General features: G+C 45.2%; 1 protein-coding gene across 1 annotated transcript in view; it reads left to right on the forward strand.

Moving 5' to 3' along the window:
- Nucleotides 1–325: 325 nt before the first annotated feature.
- The window catches only part of LOC111252385 (adenylate cyclase type 3-like), a 169,191-nt gene continuing 150,179 nt past the window's right edge, over nucleotides 326–19,337 (forward strand). The window contains exon 1 of the mRNA XM_022810190.2: nucleotides 326–8,840. Coding sequence (XP_022665925.1) covers nucleotides 7,701–8,840 — 1,140 coding nt within the window. The 5' untranslated portion in view covers nucleotides 326–7,700. The remainder of the gene's footprint in view (nucleotides 8,841–19,337) is intronic.

Below are 19,337 nucleotides of genomic sequence, written 5' to 3' on the forward strand. Positions count from 1 at the left end.
GACCAAAGATTGCCGGCTACCACACAGCGACAGCAGCGGCCAATAGCGATAGTGAAGAGGCAGGCGTACGAAGCAGTAAGGCAAGCAGGCAGGCAGGCAGGCAGGCAGGCAGGCAAATAGGGGCGGCGAACGGCAGCAAACGGAACAGGAAAGAGACGGTCGCGCGAAACCGTGTGAACAGACGAAGGGCTCGCTAGTGACGGCCGTTGCTTACTAACGTACTCTCCCTTTTAGCCGCCCTCTCGCTGGCTGCCGCCAGACAGTTACAACAAACACTCACTTTTGTGGCACGGTACGATGGCGCTCAAGTCGACTGAAGCAGCAGTAATCCTATGGCCATAGCGGGGCAGCGAGGAGCTATCGTGCCAGGAACGAAGCGGACGCTATACACAGCGGCCGTCATAACGTAACAGCGGTTCGTGCTGCTGGTCCACCGCCACCATCGAAGCAGCAAAAAACAGCAGGAGTAGGATGTTTTGGTGATTGACTGCTGTTCACAGTGAATGAGCTCGCGCAGAATGCGTTTGCTGCTGCTGCTGCTATTGCCACTTAATCTAAGCATGAGAACACGAGTCACGGAATAATTCAGAAACCGCACTACGACACCGCAGTCTCTTTTACTCCATCTGAATTTTCGTATCAAAAGGCCGAGTATCGGCGAGCAAGTGTAGATCGGGCGTGAGGCCCCGTCAGACGAACGGAGCAGATTACTGTTATATTTATTAGGAATAAAAGTTCCAGCAGCAAAGCGGACGAAAAGCAGATGCAACATAATAGGCGGCACTACTGTGCTACTGCTAGTGTGCATAGAAAAAAAGACCGTGCAGCGAATCTGGGTGTTGGGATAATTTTCTGGCCTATGGCATCGCTTGCCGAGCAGTATGCATGTGTGTGTGTTTAAAGGATCTGTTTATTAATCGGTCGTTGTTCGAAGGTTCACCATTTACCTGCTTCATATGATCGTCAAACATGTCTCTCAGTTGATGTACAAACGAGTCACTAATTGATAACACAGGGAGGCACTACCAAAAAGCTGGTAGCAGAAAGGACCCACCGTTCAGCTGTTGAGTGAAGACGATTGACGTTCATGCTCGACTATTTATGTGTTGTTTTTGCTGTTATTATTATTATTATTATTGCCTGGCCAGTAAAGACGACGAGTTCTACCGCTATTACTGCTGCGCGATGTTTGTCGCTTGACGCGACTCTGTCGTCTCGGCTCATGTCGTAATCCTGCCCTTATATATTGCGGTGCTGATACCTTCAGCGTTTGCTGGTAGTGCGTCGTGAGAATCCGCCACAGCCTTGTGTCCTGCAGTGGTCTGTCCTGATTCGGCTGCAGAAATGGAAGTATCGAACGCATTGCTACGGCAATGTTAACTACAGTCATAAAACACAGAAGCGCGGGTCGTCGACGACATCCGCAACCGATCCCCATAGTTTCAAGTCGTTTAGAACAATAGCTTTCATAGAGTGTTGGTCGAATAGTGACGGCGGGCAAAGCTATTGGGCTGGGGAGAGGCAAAGCAGTTGCAGACAATGTCCTATGATCCAGCAAGCTAGAACAACAACGACGCTAGCCATCATCGGTTTTTTTTCGTGCAGCCGATGAGCCAGCCGGCAGCCAAGATAAATTACAGTCACCTGCAATGTACATATAATGTCGTGAGCTGTACGCCGCATATAAGCCATTGCCTGCCAACAATCCGTACCCAGCGATAATAGTGCAAGTTCGACAGATAATATTTGTATTAATTTGATTACGTGTAAACGAAAAGTTGTATTAAACGAAAAGGTATTAAAGTTTCGATGCAAAGACGACCGAATTGAAATAGCAGAACCCCATTTGACTGACACAAAACAATCACAGAATCAACAATAGTAATAACAACAACAGGTACAGTTTATCATTGTCAACACTGATAATATAGCAACGTTTACAGAAAACTTTAAGGTTTTCTTAGCCAGCGTTTGCAAGCTTTTATAAACTGACTCAGCAAAGGAACTACTACTAGGACCACTAATGGGTCGTTCACATAACAATTACAGAAGAGCACAGTGTACGCAAGACAAACGACAGACTCCCTTCAGCCACTGTCAATATATTCTGCCGATCGACCGACGGAGAGTCCCGGTTAGTGCATTGGCGTCTGAATACTACGTCTAACTGTTAATCGCCGCCTCCCGACTCTTCCCGTCCCAACTCTCCCTTCCGTTTTCTCCTTGTCTGTGTGGTCTGTATCTGCATGTGTCGCGTCTAAGCAGCGGTCCCTAGCCTTTATCATCTGGCCTTCATTCGGCGTTTCTCAGCGTCTTCACTACTGTCATCGGGCCATATTCTGGCAGGCTCTAGCCGAAGCACGATCTACCGGCCCTCGCTCCCTTGCCGTGCTTTTGCCTGATAGGGTTGTATTTTGTCGCGCTGACCACTGCTGTCAGTGATCCGCTCGTGTTCATTATCCACAGTGAAGTAAAACAAAAAGAGGGGTAGCAGCACATCGAAAAACGAATTACCTAGGGCTCTGTCTAGTGGTTTAACTGAAAAAACAGCTATCTGTGTTCTTGCTGCGGGTCGCCCATGTGCAACAATAGGTCAGCGGACTATGCCCCTCTTTCGCCAGACTCCTCGAACCACACGTGCCCGCTTCCGACTTTAACTGACCAGCCGCCGTGCCGACAGCAAAGACCGTAGCTGCTGTAACTGCCACGAACTTAATCAACTTGTTGTCGCTGCCCTTTCTGCTCCCGCTACCAGTCCGAAAAGAACGGGCAATGCTTATTTGTTGTTGTACTAGCAGCGGCGGTGGCAGCAACACAGGCTAAAGGAATCATGTTTTGTACGTAATGCATCTTGAGGGCTCGCTGTCCTTGACAATGGCAGTGATTTTGTCCCTACGATCGGAACGAGAAAGTAATGCTTCGTATATAAGGAGATATAAATTACGTCGATGATGAAAATCCCTACTGAACTGTATCGTTACCCTTGTAATTGCTCCTGGGTCGACTGAATGACGAGGTACGTCACACGTATTCGCTGCCTGGGTTTCGTTCGTTTCGATAAAAACAATAGAATTGCAGTCAAAAAATAAATGCTACCATACTTATTAACAAACATCTGATTGTCACGCTCGTCCATAAGCGAGCCATTTATCTGGAGCAATCGAACCATTCGGTTGACCGCTAATTATCAGGATTTACAATTTGCTCTGCGAGGCTTTCAACGCGCGTGATTCATTCTCTACGTGGCTCTCTATATTAAAGGCTATGCTCACACTTCTACTCCTTTGGTGTTTCAATGTGCGCGTTCAACTGATACAAGAAGGGCAGACAAAGGGGATGTCACCAGCGTCGCGGCCGCTCCCGCTACCGTCTGTCAATCGTCATGCGCGTGGTAGTAGCGTTGACGTTGCCATTGACAAAAATGATCATTGCGAGCAGCATGGATTGGACTGTGTAAAAGCGCACAAACGAGGACTAATTGCTGACCCCCAACACCTAATTGTTGCGAACATTAGCACTCCTGCTCATCTATTTGCTACAGTTATTCGGGCCACCACATGCGATTACTGAGCGCTGTGGGTTTTACGTCCCCAGCACTGCATCACACAGCGTAGATTACTACTGGTGCAGCTGCTGCTGCTGCTGCTGCTGCTGCTGCTACTACAATCCATGTGACACTTACGGTCCCGAAATAATACGCCGCTGTTCTCGAACCGACGAAGCCAAACATTGAGTGTCGTCGACTGCTGACCGGCAGTATCTGAGGGACTCTACGGCTGTCTGTTTTATACTATCTCCGCTGTCATTCGCCAGTGTGTGTTCACTTACCTATTCTCCTGCCGTCGTGTCGTGTTGACGGAACAAAGCTTTAGCATCTACAGAAAAGTGTACTTTGTGCGTCGCTTCTTTGTCGTAGACAGGGTGCGCGAATGCGTAAGCGGGAATAGACAGAGCCAGTAACCGCGACAGCGCTTGCCACTGCTGATGTGTGCTTGTGGTTCATGATGACCCTGTGAGTTTGCGAGCGGGTGAGTGACGGACGAGCGACGGAAGAGTCCCTGCCGGTAGCTGTATCATTGTTCTTTGTCTTCATCATCATGACGAGTTCGTGTAAGTAGATGCTGTTGCACTAGAAAGAGGTTTATAGTTGCAGTGCTGGCGGAAAAGGCCGTCACCAATGTGGTCTGACCTCTGCTACTCGAGAAATAGCGATGGCTGATACCAATGTTGTGATCGTTTTAACCCATACAGCGGCAACAAGCAAGGCCTCGCTCCGGTGGTACGGCCACAGCTGCCGGCTGACCAACTGACTGTTGGGGACGCTCCACGGAGGCAACCTATAGAGACGGGGGTACAGGCAGACACGCATACGCACGCCCACTTACACACACACACGGGTCACACGCGAGCGTCGGAGACAACAATGACTACGGATTCGAGGTCTATCGACAGGGGGACTACCAGCCGGTTAAGAGCACGAACGACAGATAGACAAGAAATTGCAAGTAGGGTAAGGTGTTGTTTTTGTACCCTGTAACGACGCAGCTTCGTGATGACCTGTTATCGGTTGGCGACGATAGCGCTGTTTATCTGTGGCGCACAACGCCCATCGCTTGCTAAAGATATGATGAAGACGTTGCCACCGCAGCAGCACCCGCGAAAGCAGTAACTCGTCCCGCTCAATAGCGACGTCAGCGATGACTGTAGCCATTGCGGCGCATGCAACAACATTCGACAGCAATTCGCTGCTAGATCGACTGTCGCAGGATACGCGGACACAGTAACGTCGGCGAATCTCTTCAACAGTACGGACCAACGGATCGACAGCTTACGCGTGAGCCAGTTGCTCGTCGAGCCCCGAAAGCAATGAGCCAGGTTTCAGAGCAGGCACCGCTGACTTACTAAAAGTGACAATTCGCTGCAAAATATATTCGAAGGCTGCTCCTACTGCGATAGGTCAAAAGGAACGAAAAAACAAACAGCAAGGAGGGAGGCTTGGCGTCCCGCGTTGAGAAAAAGCGTTCGTTGTCACCATTTGTGATGCTAAAGCATCGCTATTGTAGTAAGCACACAAACGTATCAGGAAACGCAAGCAGGCTTACGGCAAACCGGCGAACTTAGCAAGCTATAGGGCAAATAGCCTGCGGAAACCCGCAGCAGCAGTAGCAATATCAACAGCGTCAGTATGCACTACGTTGCCTGGCCTCATAGCCTCGACCAACTGCAGCGGATAAAGGCCGTCTGCCTACAGGACGGGAACGATACGCACAACAACAAGAATCAAACCAGTACGAACTGTAACCTCGTCCCGTTCAACTGGTCGTTTTCGAAAAACGCGTTGCTGACGTATAAACAAGCCGTCGTGGGCAGGTGTTGACGAGGACGAGGAGATTTAATATCAGAACGAGATTGAAACAAATTCTACCGCCGCGACGCAGCCGGCGAAAACGCGGGACAAGACACAAAAAACAAACGACAGTAGCTGCACTAACAGCGACAGCGATAGTCTAACGGGGAAAAAAAAACGGCCGGCTGCCTTCGCGGGTGAAACGATCGCACGCGTCCGGCAGGTCCAGTTTCGTATTTGCTACCGCCGGCAAGGGGCGACGAAACCTACTGGCGCTACCATTTCCGCTATAGTTGCGACTATATCACTGGGCTCGCCGCGTCCCGAGAGTCGTTAGTCTCTCTTGTCGCCAATAGCGTCGGCAACGCAACGGTACTGCAAGCGCCAGGTTGCATCATGAAGTGAACGACGACAGTGACTCTTGTTCCCATAGCTCGAAAGCCTCAAAAGGTTTTACATAGGCTCAAAGGCGAAGTTACAAGTCGCCCACCCGCGTACAACATTCTGAGTTCACGTTACGACAAGGACCAGAACTCGACAAAGGGCTGCCAGGCCTGAGCGAGTGAAGCTAAACACAAGGGTGTATCATGAATATCATCAGATATAACAATTAGATATCTGTACAAAATCGCAAGAAGCATACATTGTATTCTGAAAATCTGACCGGGTAGATAATAATAGTACCCTTTTGTGCGGGAGGTGCGCGTATATACAATTAATCCTTTCTGACTGGCGTTGTTGAAAAAACTGAAAAATCTCTTCGATTGTCGCTGAGTTGCTACTGCCTGAGCTTCAGAAGACTAATAGGTCTAACGGTATATAAATATATAGTGTTTTGACATAGTGTTATAATTATAAAGTGAACGTGCATAAGGAAGGAATAAATGCTGATGGCGAGGTGTACGCTATCTTCGTATCGCAACACCTTATAGGATAAAATTTTGGGCTTTTTGTGCGGCATATCGTCGATAAACGTTTCGGCATATTGCGTTTTATCGCGTACTGTTCGTCGTGTCGAGCGTGCATGCGTGCGTATATGTGTGTGTGTGTGTGTGTGTGTGTGTGTGTGTGTGTGTGTGTGTGTGTGTATGTGTGAATGTATGAATGTAGTGTGTGTATGGATGTGCGCATGTTTCAGAACCTTGCCAGCGGAGCACTGGTTGACAAGGAGACAAAGGAACCCTCAAGTTCAACTTAAACAACTTCACTGTACATAAAGGGACCCGTGGAAAAATAAACACACACAGCAACATATTTACGTTTAACGCGTTCCATCATCACTGTATTGTGAAGAGCGCAATACGGAAACTGCATCCAACATAATATTTGGCCCACCTCGACAGCCATTGAAGTGAAGTCAGTAAGGTATGAGCTGCTGAAATAGGACGACAAACAACGTGGATAGTGGTGTCACCGTTATGTGCGCTACAAAATGTTATGTCTTCCTTTTCTCTGAATGGTGGTACATGATTACATGTGCGGATTTCGTCGTCGCTCTGATATACCGTGTACAATACGCATAGAAACACAAGCTAGGCTTTGATCAACGCTGACCGGGTTCTCTAGCAGCAGCAGCAGCAGCAGCAGCAGCAGCAGTAGCAGCAGCAGCGAAGGTAGCAATAATAGAAATCAAGTGATCCTAATTGATTTATTACCATACGAAAGCCGGGATAATTACCACTATATAAATTCAAGTTGCATTGTGCAGTTATCTGCCAAACATCGGAGCAGGGGAAAGATACGTATTAAGCACGGAAAGGAACATCAGGAGCACAAGATCCTGCCAACAGCCGTATCAGGAAAAATCAAAATTCTGCATTCAAGCTCTGCTCACGAAAAAGTCTGCTGTTAAGCGTTGGATCTCCACCAAGCGATCAATGAATGTTACAGTTCACTCTCTTTGTACTCTAAAGTTAACAAGTAGGCAAGCGAACGAGTAGGCAGGCCAAGTTAGAATTTAATCTAAACTTAGAAGCTAAATATAAACGCAAATCAAGAAGTACAAGTTGCATTGTAGCACAGGTAAACAAGAGCAACCAAGCACTGTTCTCTTTGTTACCTAATCGTCTGCTGCACAGAGAACCAAAGTTCTTAACGAACGACACCAATAGAACCACACCTATTTAATATTAACCATTATTCAAGCATTGTCATCGTCATCAGCGATGTTGTTGCCGTTGTCCCTACCATCAAACTGGTACGCGTTGGCCGTTTTCCCTGACTAACAGCAAACACTACAACGGAACCTTTTGGAGCGGCAGCAATATTGGGATTGCACTGACAGAAAGAACGAAAGCAGAGGCCATCACGCTCGTGAGACGTACCTGACACAACGTTCGTTCGTTAGGCAACGATGACGCTCGAGGCCAACAACGAGCATCCCGTCGCTGACGGGGAATCGGTTAAACAGACGCTGCTTGTGCAGAGCAGTGGTTGCAGCGGTCTGCAAGCGGTCCGCAGTCCCTGTCCACAGAATGGTGGCGGTGGCGGTGGCGGTGGGATGGAGGCCACTGGCAGCCCCGGGGGTGCGGGTAACGCGGGCGGCGGCGAGACGACGGAACTTTCGATTGATACGACCGGCATCCAACGCTTCCTGCCGCGATGTCTGCGCTTTGCATTCGCCGATGAAGACGCCGAACGGCTGTACCAGGACTACTACCAGAATGAGAAGTGTCTAGATTTCCGAGCGTGGTTCCCGACGGCGTCGCTGGTCAATCTGGCCATCTTCGGCGGCTACTGTGCATTCTTCTTCGCCGGTGCCGAGGCCGGCGCAGCGGGTCCGCCCATCGTGACACTAGGCGCCGTCGCTCTGCTCGTTCTGGTGTCCGCCAGGTCGCTTGCGACCCGGCGGATCCTGTCGCGCCGTGTGCTGGCAGCGCTCGTCGCTGGAGCAGTACTTATCCAGCTTGGTCACATGCTCAGCGATCTTTACCTGTTTTCGATGGCCCCTCGACTACCAGCCGACGCCCTGCAATGGGTATTGTTGTACAGTTTCGCGCTGTATCTCCTCTTTCCGTTCCGTTTACCGACAACATTGGTCTGCGCTGTGCTGACAGCCGGCGTTCATGTTGGCCTTGTTATCGACCGCTCGGCACCCGACAACGGGGCGCAAATCGGCGCCAATCTTGTACTATTCCTTTGTGTAAACCTATTGGGCGTCATGTGTTATGCCTTCTTTGAGAAACTACAGCGACGTGCGTTTCTCGAAACACGACAGTCACTCGAGGTGAAACTTGTTGTGGAGGAAGAATCCCGTGAACAGGAACGTCTTCTTCTGTCTGTGCTGCCGCAGCATGTTGCTTCCGAACTCAAACGAGACCTGGATGCCGCCGTAACTGGCCCCTTCAAAAAGATCTACATGTCTCGACACGAGAACGTATCCATTCTATTCGCCGACATCGTTGGCTTTACAGCCTTTTCATCAACCTGCTCAGCGGCCGACCTAGTTAGGACACTTAACGAATTATTTGCTCGATTCGACAAACTTTCCGAGGTAAGTAGTATACGTATACTATAATTATACAATAATTATAATACAGCCGATGCAAAGTACATAGAAGTGTGGGTACAAAAATCGATAGGTTACGTTTATGTACAAACGCGGGCGAAAAACGTTGCTACTATTACAGTCGATAGTTATATAATATGCGTTGCTATCTAAACTCGATGGCAAACTGCCCCTGCGTTTTATTCAAACACAATGGAAGCAGTCATTCCGTTTTTGAAATGTCCACTAAGCTAAAGCGGCTCATTTGTACGAAATGGACGAAGCTTCTTTTTCTCATATCGGTCAGAGTGTCGAATACGTAATTTTTTAGTCAAACGTCAGACATATTCGAGAGAACTAGCATACGGAGTACGCCAATCCTAGGTTCATCGTGCCCGGGAAACAGCCCGCCAACTTTGATATTATTTATTATCCAGCAAATTCTCGGTGAAGATATATCGCCTCGCTAGAAGCTTCCTGTAGAGTTCCTTCCACACCTAACCTTAGGGGGACATTGAAATTGGAAAGCTGTACATTGTGTCAATCGATATGCAGCCATTTTTGAGAAAAAAAAAAATAAAAAACAAACGTTTTTGCGTGTTTTTATTGTAGCTAGATTTAACCGCGTGCAGAGCCCATCTTAACGGGGAGCGTAAAGACCATACTTCAGTGTTTCCCCTTCTTTGACAAGAACTGGTTCTTTACAAGCTTTTTATTTGACATTTATTAAGAAGCCAATTAGCTCAATGATAGATGCTCACTTAGGGAAAAACTTTATGCACACTTTCACAAATGCGTCCGGTGGACCTACAACGTAAAGCACGACTATGCGTAGTTCGCGATGTCACAAATAGGACACAGTGTAATCGTATATAGCTTTTTTCATGCCAGCTTTATTTTACTTCTAGTTAAGAATGTGATAATGTCACGTCGCCGGAATTTTGTCCTGTTTAGCTATATCGTTGCCGAAATATGCTGCTGTGCCTATCTCTCAATAGAAATAGTTGGTGATAAGATCGTCGATAACTCCGGTATCATCTAATCAATGATGCTTACGTAAACACTATTCCGATATGTCTGGCATAAAAGTCTTTCGGTCGCCGCTTGCCACCTGTCGTCAGGTAGACAGACACAGAGGTAGATACAGGCCAAGAGAAATTAGTTCATCCTCCATCAGCAAAACTTGACATGGTTCGGTCGTGACTCTTCGTTTTTATGCCACCATAGCGGTAATGGCCGCCACCGTAAATGGGATCGTGAATGCCCTAAAATATGTTATTGGATTTATTCAGTATGACTAGGTCGACGTTATTTATGCATACAAACTAAATACAAGGGAGTAATTATGGGACTAATATGGAACCAATTTGGTTCCAAGTCATGGCGGTGTACTGTCGGCCGATATGAATATGGGAAGACCGATATGTCCTGTGCCCGAGCACCTGCTAGCATCAGTTCGTCGTCCTCTCTGTTGCTGCGGATGACAGTGACGATCCGGTCGTACTGATTGACTCCGTCGCCAAAGCGTTAGTAGCAAAGCTCGAGTCTGTTTTCTTGCTGCTGTGACCCTCTAGCTGTGTGGGTCGTTATTATTGTACAAGAAACATGTCTAAGCCGCTGGAAAATGGAAGTTTTGCGCACGAGATCGCAGGGGCATCTCTGGATGTGGTGATATAAACTTTGTTCATAGAAAACAAGGAGGAAGGATAGAAATGAATGACTACAGAATATACAATTCGGCATGGACTATTCCGAGTATCTGTGCACGTTTTTGTGCAGAGAAGTTTGCCGCAAAGGTCACTGTAATATACAGGGCAATCCACTCGAAAACTATTGCAAGATGGTATTCCATAAGTTTTGAGTTCGTAGTGTGACGTTAGTTTTAACTGAGCAATCATTTGTGCCGTTGCACAAAAGTTTTTCCTCCTGACGTTCGTAGATTTAACTATGGACGTCTATGCAGCTCGCCCTCGCTTCCATGGTCAACTCGATGAGCAAGATCAACGAAGTAACGACGTGGAAAAGTGCCGTGGCACTCCCGTAGCTTACGTACGACCTCACAACGACCCCACATTACTCACGAGCCAACTAAGTTTAAAAACAGACCGCCTGACTTGCTACTTGGCCACCAAGAAAGAAAAAGAATACTATTCAGTAACTTGTGCTGGATTTCTACATATCCTTCCGTACAATCCACACTTCTCCAACTGTCTGGAAGGAAATTGTTAACAGAAATATAGAGCAAATGAGATATTTACTTCGCAGCAGGTTCGTCCGAAATGTGCTGTTCACTTGGAAATGGGGGGTTTTCCATAATAAAACTTTTGTTGTGTGTTTTTTAGTTCTTATTCATCTGTCAATTAGGGTACTTCCTTAAAATATGAAATAAAGTTAGTTTACAAAAATACACATTAGACATACTCATAGTGTCTGTGGATCAGATCGGCATTTTCAACATCGAACACCACAAGGGCCCGCAAGTTACCATGCTTCTGTAAATATATAAACAGAATCCGTTCCAGCACTCTTGCGGATCGACTACAAGATTAGGAAACGATCGACGCCGATCGCTAAGAATAGTAATAATACGGGCAGAAAAATATTTTTTCATGAGGTCTGGAAATCTTGGCGTTTGATAAGAACATTTTTTTGAGCTGTTCCGTGTTTCGTTCCTGAAACCTCTGGCGTTAGGAGATATGAATGCCTAGAAACATAGTAGGCGTATTGCCCACGTTCCAGAATTAACTGGAATAAGACACGTTGTTTATAGGAGCTCGGTGCCTTTATGGTAGAAAAATCTTGGCTAGCATGATCGAAACGCAATGCGAAGTACGAAGGAAGTGGGTCGTTGTGGGCTTCTGAAGAGCATACGAACGCATACAGATGGGTTTAAATAGGTAGGAACAATCTGCTATAGATAATGTCGCCTTTTTTATGCGCTCTATTCTTGGTAACTGTATTTTACTGCCGCGTGGTAAATCTTCATTTTACTGTGTTTGCAATAACTTTTCAATTATTTTTTTTTTTTCAGTCTATTAGTATTTATTGTATAATGTTGATTTTTATAGTTTAACCAACAGTTTTTACTAATGAATGAAGTCTCGGCAATACAGGGATGACGTCCACGGCATAGCCGCCTACTAAGTTTCAGCGTGGATCCAAAGTACATCCATCACGATGGTTGTTATCTCAACGGATTCATTTAATGGAAATCTCTGTAGTTGAGAACGCTTACCATTGGTCACTTCGTACGAATAAAAATACAAACATAATGAATCACATGTGCTTAGGTTCCTGCACCTCCACGGCGTCTCATCGAGTAGTGTTCTTCTCCACAAATGCCCTTTATTTAGCCCAAACCGCCCTTTTCGAATTTGTTACGCCTGCTTCTGTTTGTGAATCAGGCATCCTCTATAATAATATGTATATATATATATATATATATGAACTCTTAATGATCTATCGAACTATCATTTCATAAAATGTGTATTAAACAACACGAATTGACATATTCTCTATGCTTCAGTAAACGTAACTAGACTTATCTGTAGCCAAGGGGCGTTCTTAAACCTCATGAATGGTGCGGTATGGTATTTTCTTTACTAATCATACCTCGACTATCCCATATAACTTACCTACATAATAATAGTTGTTATTACCACAACGCGCTGCCCACTTTCTGAGGAGAAGCAGCTTAGATATAAGCTGTGACACGCGCTATAGCTCCCAGATGAGCTGACTATTGGATTAACGCTTACCGTGCTAAAATTAATTGAGTCTTAACTGATACACAAAAAACCTTATCAGGTCCTTGCTGCACACACACTATCACCCCGCCAGCTTCTAGTTCCTACCAGCCTTTAGATTACAGGCCTAATATCATTATTAGTATAGTAATAAAATAGTAGGGTGGAATTAATATGCTAACCCGACATTTGCCATATGATTATCTGAATGCGAAAACACGTGTTTCGTTATTTGTTTGTACGAGATCAGTCGTACCGAGTACAGGCGTAATTGCGCTTTGCTACATCCTAGTACTCTTCTGAGGCGCCATTGTTAACCGAGCAGGGCTACCGCTACTATTCCTGTAGCTGATAAACTACTACATCAACGTCGTAATAGGCTTCTATCGTAATTAGCCCATATACGTATGGGCGGTAATACGCGATCGAATTAGAAAACTGCTGGTAAAGCATCAAAAATTAGGGTCGCTGTGTCCTCTGCTTTGTCAAAGTCATGTTAGCAACGTCCTTGGGGAACGCAGGACCAATAGGAATAGTTGGTTGCTGTGATCGATTTCATGCATACAGACACGCTCTCTTGAATACAGGATCCCTACTGGCAGGTCCCGGTGATTGTGACGAATGACGCATTAGTTCGTTGTGCGTTGGTTTGTCCAGTCACCGGACGTCAATTTAGCGACCACGAATTTATCAAGTTTATAAATGATGACGCTTGTTTTTGCATCTTATCAGTTTATCTAGTTCTTCTTAGCTGCTTGTTGAGGGCCGCATCTTACAGCTCAATTGTAGCTCGCTTGCCTACACATCTGTAAAATAAAGGCTACGATGAAATAATCTTATTATACATGTAATAACGAAATCATGACAGTTGACTGATACATGACGAGAGCGTCTAAGCAACTGTTGGCCATGTTCCCTACTAAGTTCGGCCCACAATGATGCCGGCAGCTCGTCTGCCCGTTAGTGCCGCACGTTCCCTCCACTTGCTTTAATGAGGTCTCATCGAATCCTGGATTTGCATAGGCAGGATATGTTCGTCAGGTTCAATTCGAACAAAGCGGACAAGCGGAAAGATAGATAGATAGATAGATATTTGTCGACCGGGAGCCGATTTTATCAAACACGAAAACGTTGAAAGGCGGAAGTTTTGGTTTGATTAAAAAAATTACCTGTTGGTAGTCAACTCCAAGCTCAATCGAGTAGTTGTAAACCAAATAAGTAGTTAATTAGTGGTGCAAACCATTGCAACGTTTAGGCTTATTTCTTACCGTCGGCGTCCGCAGTCAAATGTTATAAAAGAGACGCCACACGTATTATTAGCTAGGTTCTACCTAATGACGACGCTTATTTATTGCGTCTGTCCGAACGCCTATGCTGCTATAAATAAAATGAAGGAATCCTTGAATGAAGGAATGAAAGGAAAATGAAGGAAGTAGCTTCAATATATAACCGCTTTGAAATAAGACGAAGTAAATTAGGGATTGAAGGTGACGAAAATGGCTAAAAAATGGCTAAAGAATGGCGAATGCATTGTACAAGGGGGTCTTAAACAAAAGCATAGTACATGAACGGTGGTAAAAGTTTCAATAACGAAGATTGGCGCGTTGAAGACCAATCAGGAAGTGACCAAATGTCGGGACCCAGAGGACAAGAACGCATTCCCGCAATCGAGGAGGCGTTTCACGGAAACAGAGTTTGGAGCTCAAGAATTTTGTGGGCAGGTCAAATCTAACGTGGCCTGTGATTATAATTCAACTGCTGAAAATGGAAGAACTAAGAAAAAAAACGTAGGTGTTTCATGAATTGGAAATGCGTGTGGTGTATTTCACGTACAATTTACGGAACTGAATCAGCAGAGAACCGCTTAAGGCATACGATCGCCATGGACCAGGCATGGTTAGATCAATACTGCCAGCTGAAAGGAGGTCAGACGAGAGAATAGCTTTGCCCTTGGGCGAAATCGAGTTCGGCTGCAGTGCTGAGTATGTTCTAAAGTAAGATACTTGCAACGGTCATCCTACAACCTGTTAGTATGAGTATGAATGGAGTTCCGGTGGTTCGTAGACCGTTAGTGCGGTAGTCGAAAGCCCGCAATTTAATTACTCGACAATAGCGCCATGCATCAGTTGCACCCTAGTTTATGCAAAACGATACCCGATGTTACCGTTAACCCGCATATATTTCCCACATTATTCCGTTTGGCCTAAAAAAGGTGAGTCGACTCACTTCGAAAAGCTTATATATAGAGATATTGCATATAGGAACACGAATAGTAGGCGTATGGGTGTTCGGAAGCTGGCTCAACGCTGGGACAAGTGCGTAAAAAATGAACGAGACACATTAAAAATCTTCATATATATACCCAAACAATTCAAAAGTAATTCAATTTCGAGGTTAACAGGCATACGGCACTACGTTTCATTTCTCGATTCATTAGTAAAAAAAAAAAAAAAGAATTATTATTACTAACAATATCCATGAATATATATGACTCGTGTGTAAGTCACATGTTACGTTCTTAAACGTTATGTTTCGGTATTTTCCGTTGAGCTCTTTCTGGATGTGTTAATATCTTTAAAGGTAAAATATATTTAACCGCGAAGAACTGTCGATACGACAAGGAACGTACGACATTTTAGTATTAATCGTTTTCTGAACGGTCCTCAAGGCCACCACCGGCCCATAGTAGCGGCGTGAATTCAACATCCGCAACGGTAGTCCACGTTGTCTCTGCTTATGAAACGCTCGCTCCAGCGCTTACCTCTATTAGGCCACATGCGCTTGTCTCTCAAGTGATAGTATCCAGCTGTATCATCCATCTGCCCCACGAGCAACCGTTCCACCGACCTAGCCGCCCCCAGTCTGGTCCCGTCCATTGTACGACAGGATCTGTGTTGAAATGCACACAGTTAATGAACACGGAGGGAAGCCTTGAAAACCGATGGCATTACGCTCCGTCATTGTACATACATGTACATATGTATAGGTGTTCCCATGAGTGCTGGATAAAACCGTGCGAGAGAAAAGACGCAGTCATTGAAGTGGCAAAAAATGCTTCGTATGAAATTTCTGTTAATCGAATTAACCTGGAATTTCCGTCGTAATAGAGTAAGAAAGTAAGTTAGATGGATTCGAATAACAACAGCAGAGGGACATCCAGTAATGACATTTATAAAAAGCTGCAAGTTTCTTCGTTGATTCGTGTAACAAACTGAATAGGACACGGCAACTCAATACACTTTGGCCATCTGATCCTGTTGCGTAAAGCGAGGCTCATCGATAGCAAGAGAGGCCGAGTGTTTGAACATCCCGAGTAAAATCTTAATTTGAAAAATGGCTCTTGTTTTACGGTACAGGGATTGTATTTTCGTGGCCGAGAGGGAGAACTTTTCTCTCAATTAACGCAATAACTTAATTAAAAAATAGAAACGCTATTCAGTGTTTGATCTATCCTAGTGATTAAAATGCCTTAGAATATTTAAAAAAGCTGTTCTTTTTAAAATAAATACTTTTTGATTCAGTTCATCTAACTTTTGCATCCAGTAGGTCTCAATCGAACGCGCCATACTTTTTTTTCTGGATAGAAGAATAATACATCATGCAATAAACACCTGAGTCAATAGCAAAGATTCCTAGGTTTGCCCACCGCTTTCAGTGTTGGTGGAGTAATAAATAGCACGGGCAGTCACTTCGGTTGATCTTCATCAATGAACAGATGAGTGAACAGTACAGACTTCCTATATATGGACTTCGTACTCAAACTCTATTTTTGAGGCTGACGGGTAACACAGCATGAAGTTGCTGTTTCACAGCTGAGAACCTTAATAAAACTTGAATTTAAAACGGATCGCTCTGCTTGATGGTATACAATATTTCCAACAGGCCGCTTAGGCTGCTCCAGCTTCGCTTCAATTTGTTAAATCAGGTACGGCATTAATTTTTGTTGTGCCTTTAGCTTGACCGGTACACGCAGGTGCAAGATCCTTGGCTAGTGACGGCGCAACCTGGACGGGCAAGCTTCTGGCTGAACGGGTTCAGGAGAGGGGGGTCAGTTCTTCTAGCTAGACCAATAACCAGATAAATTGTGTGTATGTTTCGTAGGAAGTTTTTGCTTAAGTGTGTGTACGTTCCCGATAGGTAGAGGTCGTTGCGGTACAAGTAGTTGTAAATTTGATTAAATTAGTTGCATGCATAAAGGACATATTTGTGTCAGACCAGCAATAAATGCGTTGCTATAGCAACGACGACGACAACTTCCAAAACTTTTTTGTGAAGACATTTGATTACTTAATCAACGTTCAATTAAGTTGAGAATGAAAAATCAACTAAGTAAAACGAGAACAGCAGCAGTTAACCACTCGACTCCCGCAACGCAGCCATAGCTGGATAGGGGTATTAGAATTATTATTGCGCAATAAATTCGGGTCTACTCAATTAAATAATTGATGTTGCTATTACGGTGGCGTACAGATATCATGAGATTGTTGCCCATATAAATCTCTGAGAGTAACTTTATGCGATTGAAGAAGTAAATTCTAGATATATATGCGTGACGAATGATGAATTTAAGCAGGTATGATTCAACCACATGCCGGTCTATATGCGATGAGGCTGATAGTCCTCATACTCATATGCTTACTAACCTGTGTGGGTTTCCGGGCGCTTACCTAGCGTCGGTGTCGTGTAGGTAAAAGGGCTGCTGACTTCTATAGACACGTTAAAAATACGCTAAATATTGAAGACCTTGTTCTTGAAGAACGTTAAAGGCCTTAACTGGAACAGCATTCCTGGTGGCAGATAAGACTGACCTGTTGCAATAACTGTTATAGGACGGCAGATTGTGGCCCGATGTTCCATGCATGTGTGTTCGTTTCTTCTTCTTTTGTGCGTGGTCGCTTCATAGGGTGGCAATGCAAGCGGGTCCGACGAGTGGCTAGAGTCCCCAGCTGTTGGCCCTTGCGATATTTCTGGCAGCCAATTTATTTGGGCCTTCGCGCCTGCAGGCATTTTGCCTAAAAAGTTGCATGCTTTGACGCATCATCTGCCTGAAGTAAAACCATTTACGAAGCGTTCTTCACTTCATACACGTTCTATATGAGTGCGGTTAACTAAGAAGCATACAGTCGTCGCATCGTTATAGTATCTAATAAGCTGAATTGCTACTGAAGGAACGCCATCGCTTCTGTTGTTGCAGATGTCAACCGGCGTTTTAATTCACTCTGCGCCGACATAATCGAGCGCTGCTTCCTGATGCAGAGAAGGATGCCCATTGCTGAGTGCGGCATCATCTTGCGTGTCGGAAGCAGCAGGTTGACACTTGGACAAAATGCAAAAAATCTTACATGAGACTGAGTGTCTTAACCCAGGGTAGATTTACAAATATATGACGTGTCGGTCCGCTTTATAAATGCAGTCCCAAAGTCCACATCCGATTGTGCATTTGAAGCTATTGGAATATACGGTGCCCAAAAGAATAATGGCTTGCAAACAATAACGAGTGGCCAACAGTAGAGGCAGCAGCGGCAGAACCAATGTAACAATACTTTTACCTTACAAATGGTAGTAAAGCAAAAAATGGCGCGAACTGCGTATTTATGATGCAATCCGAAAGCAATCGAAATAATAAAAAGAGCAATCTTTCTAAATCTCTCTAGATCCATGTCTAGTCCCTTTTTGAGCTGGTAGTGGAATCACGGCATCGTCGTTGTCGGCTGTACAAAAATATAACAGATTACGTTGACCTTACAGCGAAATTCAGTACTGCCATAGTTCCATTTTCGCAAGCAAATAGTTTATACATTTAAAATTACCCAGATACGATTAACAGTTACGTGATTTATCTATTCTCACGAATAACTTACATTTCCTTGACGCTAATAAACAAACAAACTTTTAGTAAAGATCGAACAAAAGCCATACAACGATTGGCGAAGAGCACAATGATGACATGATAATATATCGCTTGCTAAAAACAGTTAAAATGAGTTCCTCGTATTCAAAGGCCGCCACTTCTCGCGTAGTTAATTTAGTATTGTCTCAGGCGTATTGCAATCATAATGGCTGCAGTAATAACGGCCGCCTCGGTCGATGTTGACCTCATCCATACTTTGACTCTGCATGCCCTCGTGCTGCCGTTGGCTAATTGAGGTAATTGTTCGCCTTATTATGATCATCACCACTAATTTAATTTATTGGTTGATATCTAGATCTGGTATTAACCTGCGTCTGCGGGGGCGCTGCCAATATGGCCACACGCTGCCGCTCGCACCTATAGAAAATGAGCCATAATAGCGTTACTACGCCGCCAGACTGTGGGGTTGAAGTTTACAGGGTCCGTACTACTAATGGTGGTGGCAGGACGGGCATCTGAGCAAGCGCAACTGCTGCTGCTGCTGCCGTCGCCGCCGCCGCAGGTAAAAGCTAAAAGCTCTATCCCGCTGCGCTGAAGGCTATCAGGCTGCTCCGATCCCGCTAAAGAATGCTTCCAAGGGCAGTGCAGCATAAAAAGGTTACGCATGGAACTGACACAGATAATTAGGGATCCGATCGGTCGATATTTGATGCCCGATAGAGCTAAAGAGGATCATTACTATTATTGGTTGACTTCGTAGGAGAAGAGATATATATGCTGCATATGTGCGGACCATATACACCACGCTCAAAATAGCCATCTTTAACGACGGCTATGTAGAACGTTTTGTCAACGAGCTCCACTTGAGTCCAGAGGAAAGTTGATGTCCAAGCAGAAGTTCAACTT

This window comes from Varroa destructor, unplaced genomic scaffold (genome assembly GCF_002443255.2).
Source record: "Varroa destructor unplaced genomic scaffold, Vdes_3.0 BEIS01000006.1, whole genome shotgun sequence".
NCBI classification, from domain to species: Eukaryota; Metazoa; Arthropoda; class Arachnida; order Mesostigmata; family Varroidae; genus Varroa; species Varroa destructor.